General features: G+C 43.9%; 1 protein-coding gene and 1 long non-coding RNA gene across 3 annotated transcripts in view; one reads left to right on the forward strand and one right to left on the reverse strand.

Moving 5' to 3' along the window:
* Positions 1 to 1,805, forward strand: part of HCK (HCK proto-oncogene, Src family tyrosine kinase) — a 49,677-nt gene extending 47,872 nt beyond the window's left edge. Inside the window, exon 13 of the mRNA XM_024238865.3 lies at positions 1,279 to 1,805. Coding sequence (XP_024094633.2) covers positions 1,279 to 1,481 — 203 coding nt within the window. The 3' untranslated portion in view covers positions 1,482 to 1,805. The remainder of the gene's footprint in view (positions 1 to 1,278) is intronic.
* Positions 604 to 13,221, reverse strand: LOC129052200 (uncharacterized). 2 transcript variants are annotated; one of them, XR_008517095.1, is made up of 6 exons: positions 13,092 to 13,221; positions 12,301 to 12,400; positions 3,657 to 3,913; positions 2,881 to 3,355; positions 1,814 to 2,078; positions 604 to 1,711 (listed from the first exon to the last, which is right to left on the reverse strand). It is a non-coding gene; the product is annotated as an uncharacterized LOC129052200 (long non-coding RNA). The 2 variants fall into 2 exon arrangements; XR_008517094.2 differs by having other exon boundaries at positions 2,881 to 3,913; positions 13,040 to 13,221.
* Between the last annotated feature and the right edge of the window lie 87 nt (positions 13,222 to 13,308).

The following is a 13,308-nucleotide window of genomic DNA, read 5'->3' on the forward strand; positions in this document are numbered from 1 at the left end:
GAGTATCTGGGACCACAGGCACATGCCACCATGTCTGGCTATTTTTTATTTTTTTAATGTTTTTGTAGAGACTTGGTCTCACTATGTTGTGCAACCTGGTCTCTAACTTCCAGGCTCAAACGATCCTCCAGCCTTGGCCTCCCAAAATGCTGGGATTACAGACACACACCACCATGCCCAGCTAATTCTTTTAATTTTTTGAGAGACAAGGTGTTGCTATGTTGCCGGGCTGGTGATTTCCATTTTTAAGCGATGCTTTCAGCATGGAGAGTGAATGGGAGGGAAGGGGAACAGGGTGGCAGCCGGTGAGGACACCACAGCAGTGGCCCAGGCAGAGACGATGATGGTCTGGACAGGGTGGTGGCATTCGTGACTAGCATAGGTTGATGAACTGGTGCTACGTTTCAAAAGAAGAAAAGATCTGACTTGCTGACTTAGGAGGTGAGAGAGAGAGAATCAAGGATGATTACCCTGGCTTTGCACCAGAGGGTGGGTAATGGTCTAGGGATAGAAATTGGAAAGCTCTGTTTTAGCTCTGTTAAATTTGAGTTGACTTAAGTATAGAGACATCCAGGTAAAAGAAGCACTTGAGTTCATGAGTTTGGAGTTCGAGACTAATAATATAAAATTGGGGATCACAGACATTGAATGGCTATTCTTATGAATAGCTAATAGAAACTTGAACTGAACAAAAAAATGGTCCCACCCATAGGTTGACACTGAATCTGGCCACCTGAATGTTTTGTCTTGAGGGTGCACTAGTCAAAACCAGGCAACACACAATAGACGCTAAATCCATTAGGATGTGTTCCGCAGCAAGCAACAAAATAACAAACAGTAACTGAAACAGAAGCAATCTATTACTCCCAATCTGCCATTGGTGACTGGTTAGTTCAGCAGCTCAGCAGCTGTCAGGACTCTGGGTTCCTGGTCTTCTCCACGTTGTCAGCTCCAAGTATCATACGTATCTCACAGTGTTCAAAGGAAGAGATGAAGGGTGCGTTCTCCAAAGACTCTCCTCTAAGCGGGAGGAAAACCTTTCCGGCACTTTCCCAGCAGACCTCCCCGTCAGCTCCCATTGGCCCAAACTGGGTCCCAGGTCCATGTCCTAGCTGCAAGTGAAGTGGAGGGTGGAAGTCTCTGTCTTTCACAGTGGAAGGGGCTCAGTTTGCAAGGTGAGGTGGGGAGTGATGCCTGCTGGGGAGGCCACAGGACCTGCCACCCCTGGGCTCTCATTTCCAAACTGCTTCCTTTTCTAATTCCACGGCTCCTTTTCAGGGATGTCAAATCCTGAAGTGATCCGAGCTCTGGAGCGTGGATACCGGATGCCTCGCCCGGAGAACTGCCCAGAGGAGCTCTACAACATCATGATGCGCTGCTGGAAAAACCGTCCGGAGGAGCGGCCGACCTTCGAATACATCCAGAGTGTGCTGGATGACTTTTACACGGCCACAGAGAGCCAGTACCAACAGCAGCCATGATAGGGAGGACCAGGGCAGGGCCAGGGCGTGCCCAGGTGGTGGCTGCAAGGTGGCTCCAGCACCATCCACCAGGGCCCACGCCCCCTTCCTACTCCCAGACACCCACCCTCGCTTTAGCCACAGTTTCCTCATCTGTCCAGTGGGTAGGTTGGACTGGAAAATCTCTTTTTGACTCTTGCAATCCACAATCTGACATTCTCAGGAAGCCCCCAAGTTGATATTTCTATTTCCTGGAATGGTTGGATTTTAGTTACAGCTGTTATTTGGAAGGGAAACTTTCAAAATAGTGAAATAAATATTTAAATAAAATATATAAATGCCAAAGTCTTTACCAAAAGGTTGGTTTTCCTGTCCTTCCAATTCCTGAATATCTATTTGCCTTCTTGCTGTATGACCAAGTCAGAAAGGGTGAAGGACTCTCCCGGGGACCAGAAATACAAAGACAAGTGGGGTTCAGACTGGGTGCAGTGGCTCCCACCTATAATACCAGTGCTTTGGGAGACCGAGGAGCGGGGGATTGCTTGAGCCCAGGAGGTCGAGGCCGCAGTGAGCTATGATCGTGCCACTGCACTCTAGCCTGAGTGACACAGTGAGACCCTGTTTCAAAAAAAAAAAAAAAAAAAAAAAAGAGGAAGAAGAAGAAAGAAAGGAAAGAAAAGTGGGGTTCAATGCTTGAGGTTTTCTAACTGCCCTAAAATAGTTACTGGCTATATTAGTTTCCTCTTGCTCCTGTAACAAATTACCACATATCTGGTAGCTTAAGACAACAAAACTGCATAACATTACTGGGCTGGGCATAATGGCTCATGCCTATAGTCCTAGCATTTTGGGAGACTGAGGTGGGTGATCACTTGAGATCAGGAGTTCGAGACCAGCCTGGCCAACATGGTGAACCCCCGTCTCTACTAAAAATACAAGCCAGGCATGGTGGTGGGGGCCTGTAATCCTAGCTACTGGAGAGGATGAGGCAGGAGAATTGCTTGAACCAGGGAGGTGGAGGTTGCAGTGAGCCGAGATTGTGCCACTGCACTCCAGCCTGGGGAAGAAAGCGAGACCCTGTCTCAATAAATACATACATACATACATATATGTATAACCTTACTGTTCCAGAAAAGTGAGACCCTGTCTCAATCAATCAATCAATCAATCAATCAATCCATGTATAACCTTACTGTTCCAGAAGTCAGAGGGACTGAAATGGGTTGGCAGGGCTGCATTCTTTTTGGAGGCTCTAGGGGATAATTGTTTCCTTGCCTTTCCCAGTTTCTAGAGGCTGCTCCCATTCCTTCACTCATCAGCCCCTTTCGTTCATTACTCCAAACTTTGCTTTCATCTTCATATCTCCTCTGACTCTGAGTCTTCTTCCCCTCTTTTATTTGTAAGAACTGCTTGGACCCACCTGGATAATTCAGAATAATCTTCTCATCTCAGGATTCTTAATCACCTTTGCAAAGTCCCTTTTGCCATGTGAGGTAACATTTTCACAGGCTCTGAGGGTTAGGACATGAACATCTTTCGGCGGTGGGCACTATTCTGCCTTCTCCACTGGTATCCAGATGCTGGATGGGTTTTGCCTCCAAGGAGCTGGGTCTTCCAGGATGACAGGAATGGTTTCTCATGATCTGGGACCCTGACTTTCCTGTTAGGCCACATTGCTACAAGAGGTGGTCAGTTTACAGCTCCCCAGAGCTGGGGGCTGCCTCCAGGGCTGGTGGCTGCCTGCAGACCTGACATTTCCCACAGGTCAAGCAGCCATCATACTTGTCGAGGTGGTTATTTGCCATTGCAGGAATCCTGGTCTGGATATGGAGATATGGCTGCTGAGAGGTGTCTAGTACCCTACAGGGGAAGCTCTCAGTGGAGGCGTGGGAGACCTGCGTAGGAAACAGAGAAGACGAAGTGGTGGGGGCTTCCCGAATGTTGCCTCAGCTGAAAGTTCCTGGCAGCTAGTTTTTATCATAGAGAGAAAGACAAAAGAAGTGGACAATGGGTGAAAAGGAAACACCACCTTTCTATATTATTGCATCCCCTGAAGGTTGTACATCACATCACCCCCCAGGGTCCCATGGAATCCTATACTAACTTGATTCTGTACCTCTGAGTAGGGTGGGGCTCTAACCTTAGGCACTGAATATAAGAACAGTGGAAAATAAAGCTAGTAGTGTTTCAATTTACCTAGTTGGTAATTTCTTTCTTGCTTTCTAATTTGGGGTATGGCTTGGGTACATGAAAGCAGAGCCCAGGGTCTTCTGATGGAAATTTTCCCTTATGATTTGTGATACTAATCCAGTGGGAGGAGTACACTTCCCTGCTCCATCAGTGTTGAGCTTGACCATGAGACTTGCTTTAGCCAATGGGATGTTAGCAGATGTGATGCAATCAGAGGCTTGAAACGTGCTTGTGGGGCTGGGCTTGCCTTCCAGTCTTTAGCCCTGAAAAGAACATGGTCCGAGGAAGATGAGTGACAGATGGAGCAGACCTAGACCAACCTGCAGGCCTGAGCCCAGCCTAGATCAACTGAGCTCCATCTGACCTGTGGACATGTGAGAGAGAAATAGATGCTTTTGTGTTCTGGGGTTGTTTTGTTACATAGAAGTATGACAGCCACAGCGACTGAGGCACGATCTCAGGAGTTGGAGCCTATTGCTTATGGACAAGGTTAAGAGATCAATTTCTGCTTCCTACTCTTTCAATTTATACCACCCAAACCAACACTGATTTGTCTCTCTGGTCACCGAAAAGACAGGTAAAAACATGGGAATAGATACAACACCAAAAGCACGATCCACAAAAGAAAAAAAAAAGATAAATTGTACCTCTTTAAAATCAAAAACTCTGCTCTGCCAAAGACACTATTAAGACAATAGAAACATGGCCAAGCGTGGTGGCTCACGCCTGCAATCCCAGAACTTTTGGAGGTAGAGGTGGGTGAATCACCGGAGGTCAGGAATTCGAGACCAGCCTGGCTAACATGGTAAAACCCTGTCTCAACTAAAAATACAAAAATTAGCCAGGCGTGGTGGCGGGTACCTGTAATCCCAGCTACTCGGAAGGCTAAGAATCGCTTGAACCCAGGAGGCAGAGGTTGCAATGAGCCAAGATCACACCATTGCACTCCAGTCTGGGTGACAAGAGCAAACCTCTGTCTTAAAAAAAAAAAAGAAAAAGAAAAAAGAAAAGAAAAAGAAAAAAGAAAAGAAAAGAAAAATGTGATTCCCAAGCTTGTAGAAAATATTTGCAAAAGATATCTCTGATGAAGGACTGGTATCCACAATACATAAAGAACTCTTTAAACCCAACAATTAAAAAAAACCATATCTGCTAAAATAGCTAAGATTCAAAACACTGATGACACCAGATGCTGAGGAGGATGTGGAGCAACAGGAACTCTCATTCATTGCTGGTGGGAATGCACAATGGTACAGCCACTTTGGAAGGTATCTGGCAGTTTATTACCAAACCAAGCATAACCTACCACACAATCCAGCAATTGTGCTCCCATATGAGTTGAAAACTTACATCTATACACACTCACAAAAATGGCACATGGATATTTACAGCAGCTTTATTCATAAATGCCAAAACTTGGAAACAATCAAGATGTCCTTCAATAGGTGAATGTATAAACAACTTGTGGTATATTCACATAATGGGATATTATTCACCACTAAGAAAAAAGAGCTGACCAGGTGCAGGTGCAGTGGCTTACACCTATAATCCCAGCACTTTGGGAGGCTAAGGTGGGAGGATTGTTTGAGCCCAGAAGTTTGAGACCAGCTTGGGCAACAAGTGGGACCCCCCCCCACAACCATATCTACAAAGAGTTAAGAATTTAGCTGGTTGTGGTGGCATGCAACTGTGGTCCCAGCTACACAGGAGGCTGAGGCAGGAGGAACACTTGAGCCCAGGAGATTGAGGTTGCAGTGAGCCGTGATTGTACCACTGCACTCGAGCCTGGGCAAGAGAGCGAGACTCTGTCTCAAAAAATAAATAAATAAATAAATAATTTTGGCCAGGCATGGTGGTTCACGTCTGTAATCCCAACACTCTGGGAGGCCAAGGCAGGTGGATCACTTGAGCCCAAGAGTTTGAGGCCAGCCTGGGCAAGATGGTGAAACCCCGTCTCTACAAAAAATACAAAAATTGGCCGGGCATGGTGCCAGGTGCTTGAAGTCCTAGCTACTCAGGAGGCTGAGGTAGGAGACCTACCCAGGAGGTCTAGGCTGCAGTGAGCCGTGATTGTGCCACTGCACTCCAGTCTGGGTGATAGAATGAGACCCTGTCTCAAAATAAATAAATAGCGGGGCACAGTGGCTCACGCTTATAATCCCAGCACTTTTGGAGGCTGAGATGGGTGGCTCGCTTGAGGCCAGGAGTTTGATAACAGCCTGGCCATCATGGCGAAACCCTGTCTCTACTAAAAATACAAAAAGATTAGCCAGGCTTGGTGGCAAACACCTGTAGTCCCAGCTACTGGGGAGGCTGAGGCAAAAAATCTCTTGAACCTGGGAGGCAGAGGTTGCAGTGAGCTGAGATTGCATCACTGCCCTCCAGCCTGGGAGACAGAGTGAAACTCTGTCTCAAAAAGAAAATTCAAAAATAAATAAATAGGCCGGGAGTGGTGGCTCACGCCTGTAATCCCAGCACTTCGGGAAGCCGAAGCAGGTGGATCACCTGAGGTCAACAATTCGAGACCAGCCTGGCCAACATGGTGAAACCCCGTCTCTACTAAAAACACAAAAATTAGCCTGGCGTGATGGTGGATGCCTGTAATCCCAGCTACTCGGGAGACTGAGACAGGAGAATCCCTTGAACCTTGAAGGCGGAGGTTGCTGTGAGCCAAGATCATGCCACTGCACTCCAGCCTGGGCAACAAAAAGCAAAACTCCATCTCAAATAATAAATAAATAAATAAACCTTTTAAAAAGTGCTATCCAGCCATGAAAAGACATGCAGGAAGCTTAAGTATATATTGCTAAGAAAGAATCCAATCTGAAAAGATTTCATACTGTATGATTCCAACTATATGACATTCTGGAAAAGCAAAACTATGGAGGCAGTAACAAAGTTAGTGGTTGCCAGGGGTCTGGCAGTGGGAGGGAGAGAGAGATGAATAGGTGGAACACAGGATTTTTAGGCATTGAAACTATTCTGTACGAAACTGTGATGGCATATACATATCACTATACATCTGCCCAAATTCATAGAATTACAACATGAAAAATGATCCCATATGTACAGTGTGGACTTTAATAATGTATTAATGTCAGATCATTGATTGTAACAAATGTACCTTGCTAACACAAGATGTTAATAATAGAGGAAATTGGAGGCAAGTTGAAGGGGCTTATGAGAACTCTGTGCTTTCTAATCATTTTTCTGTATACCTAAAACTGCTTTTAAAATTTTGTCGGCTGAGGACAGTGGCTCATGCCTGTAATCGCAGCATTTTGGGAGGTTGAAGTGGGAGGATCACTTCAGCCCAGGAGTTGCAGACTGTAGTGTGCTATGATCATGCCACTGCACTCCAGCCTAGGCAACAGAGTGAGACTCTGTCTCTGGGGGGGGGCGGGGGGGGAATATAAAGGTCTATTAATTAAACAAACAAACAAAAACATGGGGATGAATTTTGTGCCACTAATTCTGTCTGCAGTCTTTCCCTGGAAGGTGATAAAAGAAGGCAAGGATAACATGCTCCTTTCTTTTTTTTTTTTTGAGAGGAAGTCTCACTCTGTTGCCCAGGCTGGAGTGCAGTGGTGTGATCTCAGCTCGCTGCAATCTCCGCCTCCTGGGTTCACGCCATTCTCCTGCCTCAGCCTCCCGAGTAGCTGGGACTACAGGTGCCCATCACCACACCCGGCTAATTTTTTTTTTTTTTTGTATTTTTAGTAGAGACAGGGTTTCACCGTGTTAGCCAGGATGGTCTCCATCTCCTGACCTCGTGATCCGCCCGTCTCGGCCTCCCAATGTGCTGGGATTACAGGCGTGAGCCACCGCGCCTGGCCTAACATGCTCCTTTCTAAGGCACTAATGACCTGTTTCAGTCTAGCCACTAGTTGTGGCTTTGAGTTTAACTATATGTAAGGCATTTGTTTCATTTTCCCCCTATAATCTGGAAGAAAACTACTTCCTTAGTCCCCTAATTGGGCTCTTGATTTGATCATGTCTCTGTCCCCATCACAGTATATTCTGACCATAAGACTATATTAATTTGCACTCTATTTGCATCCCTTTTTTTTTTTTTTTTTGAGATGGAGTTTCTCTCTTGTCCCCCAGGCTGGAGTGCAATGGCGTGATCTCGGCTCACTGCAACCTCCGCCTCCTGGGTTCAAGCGATTCTCCTGCCTCAGCTTCCTGAGTAGCTGGGATTACAGGTGCCTGTCACCATGCCCAGATAATTTTTGTGTTTTCGGTAGAGATGGGGTTTCGCCACGTTGGCCAGGCTGGTCTCGAACTCCTGACCTCAGGTGATCCACCCGCCTCAGCCTCCCAAATTACTGGGATTACAGGCATGAGCCACCATAGCCCGCCCATCCTTTCCATTTTAGGGGTTGGCAATGACTGCTAGTTGTTCCCATATCCATGCTCCCCCTTCTTCTTCTTTTTTTCCCCCTAGATCTCATGAGAGCTCCTCCTTCTTCTGGAGAAATGGAATTTTTACCAGGAACACATGACCACCCAGAATGAAGGCTACACTTCTACCTCCCCCTGGCAGCAAAGTGTGGCTATGTGATTATGTTCTGATCAATGGGTTGTAGGTGGAAAGTATGGTGTAGCAGCTTCCAGGGACCTTTTGTTTTTCGCATTTGTTCGTGACAGGGTCTCACTCTGTTGCCCAGGCTGGAGTGTAGTGGTGTGATTGTGGCTCAGTGTAGCCTCGACCTCCCAGGCTCCAGTGGATTCTTCTGCCTCAACCTCCTGAGTAGCTGGGATCACAGGTGGATGCTTAGCTAATTTTTAAAATTTTTTTTAGAGACAGTTGGCCAGGCTCGTCTCAAACTCCTGGGCTCAAGCGATCCTCCCACCTCGGTCCCCCAAAGTGCTGGGATTACAGACGTGAGCTGCCAAGCCTGGCCCAGGAACCTTTCTTAAAAGACAACTGGTATAGGATCTTTGCCCCTTATAGATAGATAGATAGATAGATAGATAGATAGATAGATAATTAGGTAGATAAAGATATATGTATAGATATATTAGCCAGTTGTGGTGGTGTGTGATATATATATATATAGAGAGAGAGAGAGAGAGAGAGAGTGTGTGTGTGTGTGTGTGTGTGTGTGTGTGTGTGTGTGTATGGGTTTTTGTTTTTGTTTTTGTTTTACCTGCAGTTCCATGCAGTGTCCATTATTTTTTATCTCTTCCCCCATCTTGCTGCCTAGAATGTACATGTGAAGGCTGGAGCTGTAGCTGCCATCTTGGACCCGGAAGAAGATGAATGAACTCTAAAGATGGCAAAGCTGGATGAAACCTGGATCCCTGGGGACATTTTAGGGTACAACCACCATATTGGCCTGGACAATCTTCCTCTAGACTATCACCTCTGAGGGTGCAGCATGCAGTGCCAGTGCCCCACTCGTATCTCTTAGAGTGGGCTGGACTTTTCGGGGGCCATTATCCTGAGTCACTGTTTCTGAGGACTTTTTCCCTAAAACTGCAAAAAGCCTCAGCTGCCAGCATTCCTAGAAGGCTGAAAGTGCCAAGGAATTAACACCCTCTGGGAACAGTACTCAGCTAATGACTTTTGGGAGTTGGTGTATAAACAGGCTTGCTCCCTTGCCCCTGGGTAGGGTAACTCTAAGGTGTGTAGTTTGCATCATCTCCCAGAGCTTCTCCACGGGATTAAGCTTCAGTTGCCCACAATGGTAACTTGCTTGACAAATACCCTTTCCCAGTATAGTGCCAACATGAATGTGGGTTGATAGTTTTGGTTATATTCAGGAATAAGATGAAAGTGAAATAAAGAAGACATATATCAGAACTTGACCTAGTCAATGATATGAGCAAATTCTTTGCTGAACAGGGAGTTTCAAATAAAGTCACATTTTTGTGCTAGTCACAGTGTAACAGCTATAGACACTGCACACCGTTAAATTTAATCTGCAATATTAACATTTTTCTCCATCACTTCAAGTTATACCAGGGTTTGGCAAACCATGGCAAACTATGCTTTATTGGAACACAGCCATGTCTATTATTTATGTAACATTTGTGGCTGCTTTTGCACTAAGATGGCAGAGTTGAGCAGTTGTAACACAACCATACGGTTGGCAAAGCCCAAAATATTTATTAATGTGGACATTTACGGAAAAAAATTTTGCTAGCAAAACAAAAATTCAAGCCCCAATTGGTAGCACTTCCTGATTTTTGTGGTGTAAACATTCCCACCACGGCGAATTTCAAGCTACCAACCAGAGCTGCATGATGACTTTCATGGGCACTTTTGCTTTTGTGGAACTTTTCCTCCATAACATATATATATATAATATTATATATGTCATATATAATATTATATATATGTCATATATATTATATATATGTTATATATATATTATATATGTTATATATATTATATATGTTATATATATTATATATGTTATATATATCATATATGTTATATATCATACATATGTTATATATAATATTGTATGTTATATATTATATGTTATATAATATCATATATTTTTTATATTTATACATATATAGTTATATACTTATATTAAACATAGATTATAGTTTACAGCTGCAGTGTTTCCATATCTTGGCTATTATCAATAATGCTGCAATAAATACGGGGGTGCAGACATTGATTTCATTCCCTTTTGGATATATACTCAGAAGTGGGATTGCTGCATTATATGGTAGTTCCATTTTTAATTTTAATTTTGATGAACATTCATACTGTTTTCCACAGTGACCATACCAATTTATGCAAGAGTTACCTTTTCTCCACATCCTTGCCAATACTTACTATGTGTCATTTTGATAATAACTGTTCTAAGAGGTGTGAAATTATTGCTCATTGTGGTTTCGATTTACATTTCCCTGATGATTAAGGATGTTGAGCACCTTTCCATTTACCTGCTGGCCATTTGTCTGTCTCCTGAGAAATTTCTGCTTAGATCTCTTGCCCATTTTTAAACCAGGTTATTTGGGATTTTTTGCTATTGAGTTGTTTAAGCTCCTTATATATTTTGGATATTAACCCCTTATCAGATCATTTTTGATTGGTAAATATTTTCTTCAGCTCTGGCGGTCGCCTTTTTACTCTGTTGTTTCTTTTGCTGTGCAGAGCTTTTTAGTTTGATGCAATCCCACCTGTCTATTTTTGCTTTTGTGTCCTGTGCTTTTGGTGTCATATCCAAAAAATCATTGCCCAAGCCAATGTCAAGTTTTCCCTATGTCTTCGTCTAGTAGCTTTACAGTTTCTGGCCCTATAAGTCTTTAATTCATTTTGAATTGATTTTTGTATATAGTGTGAGATAAAGGTTCAATTTCATTCTTTTGCATGTGGATATTCATTTTTAGGGATGATGAAAACGTTCTGGAGACAAATGATGGTAATGATTGACAATATTGTGAATGCAGTTGATGTCATTGAATTGTGCACTTAAAAATGATTAAAATACTCAATATTTTGTTATGCATATTTTACAACAATGAAAAAAATTTAGGCCGGGTTCAGTGGCTCACATCTGTAATCCCAGCCCTTTGGGAGGCTGAGGCAGGCAGATCACTTGAGGTCAGGAGTTCTAGACCAACCTGGCCAACATGGCGAAACCCCATCTCTACTAAAAATATAAAAACTCAGCCGGGCTTGGTGACATGCACCTGTAATCCCAGCTACTCAGGAGGCTGAGGCAAGATAATTGTTTGAATCCGGGAGTCAGAGGTTGCAGTGAGCTGAGATTGCACCACTGCACTCCAGCCTGGGCAACAGAGTGAGACTCCATCTCAAAAAAAAATTTTTTTTCAGAAAAAAGAGAGAAACTTGCCCATGTTATGGAGCTAATGAGTGGTAGAGATGGGTTCTGAACCCAGGCAGTCTAGTTCTAGGATTCTGGCTTATGTCACCAAAAGAGATTAGGATACGAAAGGCCTTTAGGGAAAAATACAAAGCATGAGAAGTAAAAAAATGGAAATACTAAAAAATAATAGACTATTTATGGAGCTTTGCTCCTTATCAGTTATCTTTCTTCAGGCAGCTAGAAATGGTGGGAAACACTCAGGATCGAAGCTCTAGGAAAACTGGTTCCAAGTCTGGAACCTATGAGACTGCAGCAAATTCCCCCAGTCTCTCAAGCTTCCTCCTCCTTGGGGTTAATAGCCAGTCTGCCAATCTTCAGGATGGTTGTGCAGGTCACAAGAGTTAATGGGTGTGTGTTTCAATGATCTATTACTGAAATGATCTATAATAAACCACCCCACTCTAAAACAGCTGGGCTTAGCTGGGCAGTTCTTTTGGTCCACATGGTGTTCATGAGGTTATTCATGTAGCTGCATTCAGCTAGTAGCTCAGTGGGGGTTGGAATGTCCAAGATGACTTCAACTACATATTATAGTGCTTAGCTGTAGTTTCTAGAATGTCTTGAGGAGTTGGCTGGGCCTCCCTCTCTCTCCAGGTGCCTGTCCAGCAGAGTAGCTACACTTCTTTATAACCAAAAAGGTAGAATCAGACGTTTTCAATCCTCTTAAGGCCTAGGCTCAGTACTGGCAGAATCACTTGTAGCACATCCTATTGGTCAAAGCAACCGACATGACCAGCCAGATTCAACAGGAGGTAAAACAGTCTATCTCTTGAGGAGAGAAACCGTATGCTCACCATGCAAGGACGGACAGAACTAGATGGCAGCTATCTTTGCAGAAAATCCACCACAGTGGTGCCCATAGGTGGGGATCAGAGTTCAACTGTCCCTTGCCCCCTAGAATTAGATAAAAAGAGTCTAATGAACTGTTAGCATAATGCTAAGTGCTGCGGCACACAAAATGCTCAGCAAGTGCTGATGATTATTATTAACCATTATTATTCTTTTAATAGCTTTTTTAAAACAGTCTAAGATAGCACTGTTACTGTATTCAGTTTAAAGTGATATACATGGGCCAAATGAACTTTGAGTTCTTTCCTAACCTTAATACCATGATTCTTTGAGTCTCTTTTTTACAGATTTGGAAACTGGGGTTTAGGAAGATTGCGTGACTTGTCTGGAGTCACACACTAAGCTAGTGCATGACGTCCACATTCAGAGATATCTCCCTCCCCTGAATATGCTGGTTTTCACTCGTTCATTTAAAAAATAATGTATTGGGCACCTACCACAAGCCCAAAGGAGTATACATAAACATATACTGACAATTATTTATTGAATACATCCTATGTAATATTGTGTCACTGAATCCTCATCACAAGCCTATGATGAACCCCCTTCCCATTTTACAGATGGGAATGAGGAAGAGCAAGGTAAAAAACAAACAAACAAAAAAACAGGGTCTACCGTCATGGGAATTACAGTCTACTAAAGAGGATATAGGATAGTCAAACAAATACTTAAATATATAATTACAAATTATTCTTGGAGTCGTACTGCTCTCGGAGTCCGAGTGCCCACCCTTTACCTCAAATCAAGGTCTCAGGTAACCCTGGCAATGGGTCTTCCTGCCAGTAGTAAAGATGGCGCTGAGCGCACGCGCGCACTTTCACACACCCCCATTACCCACAATGCAGCGGGGATAGGTGAGGCTCAGTTTCTGCCAGGAGCTAATATGGCTTCCATAGTTACACCGTTCTCTCTCTTCACCTAACCAGCGACCTTACTTTCCCAGACCAGACTGT

The sequence above is a fragment of the Pongo abelii genome, chromosome 21 (genome assembly GCF_028885655.2).
Source record: "Pongo abelii isolate AG06213 chromosome 21, NHGRI_mPonAbe1-v2.0_pri, whole genome shotgun sequence".
In the NCBI taxonomy this organism is placed as follows: domain Eukaryota; kingdom Metazoa; phylum Chordata; class Mammalia; order Primates; family Hominidae; genus Pongo; species Pongo abelii.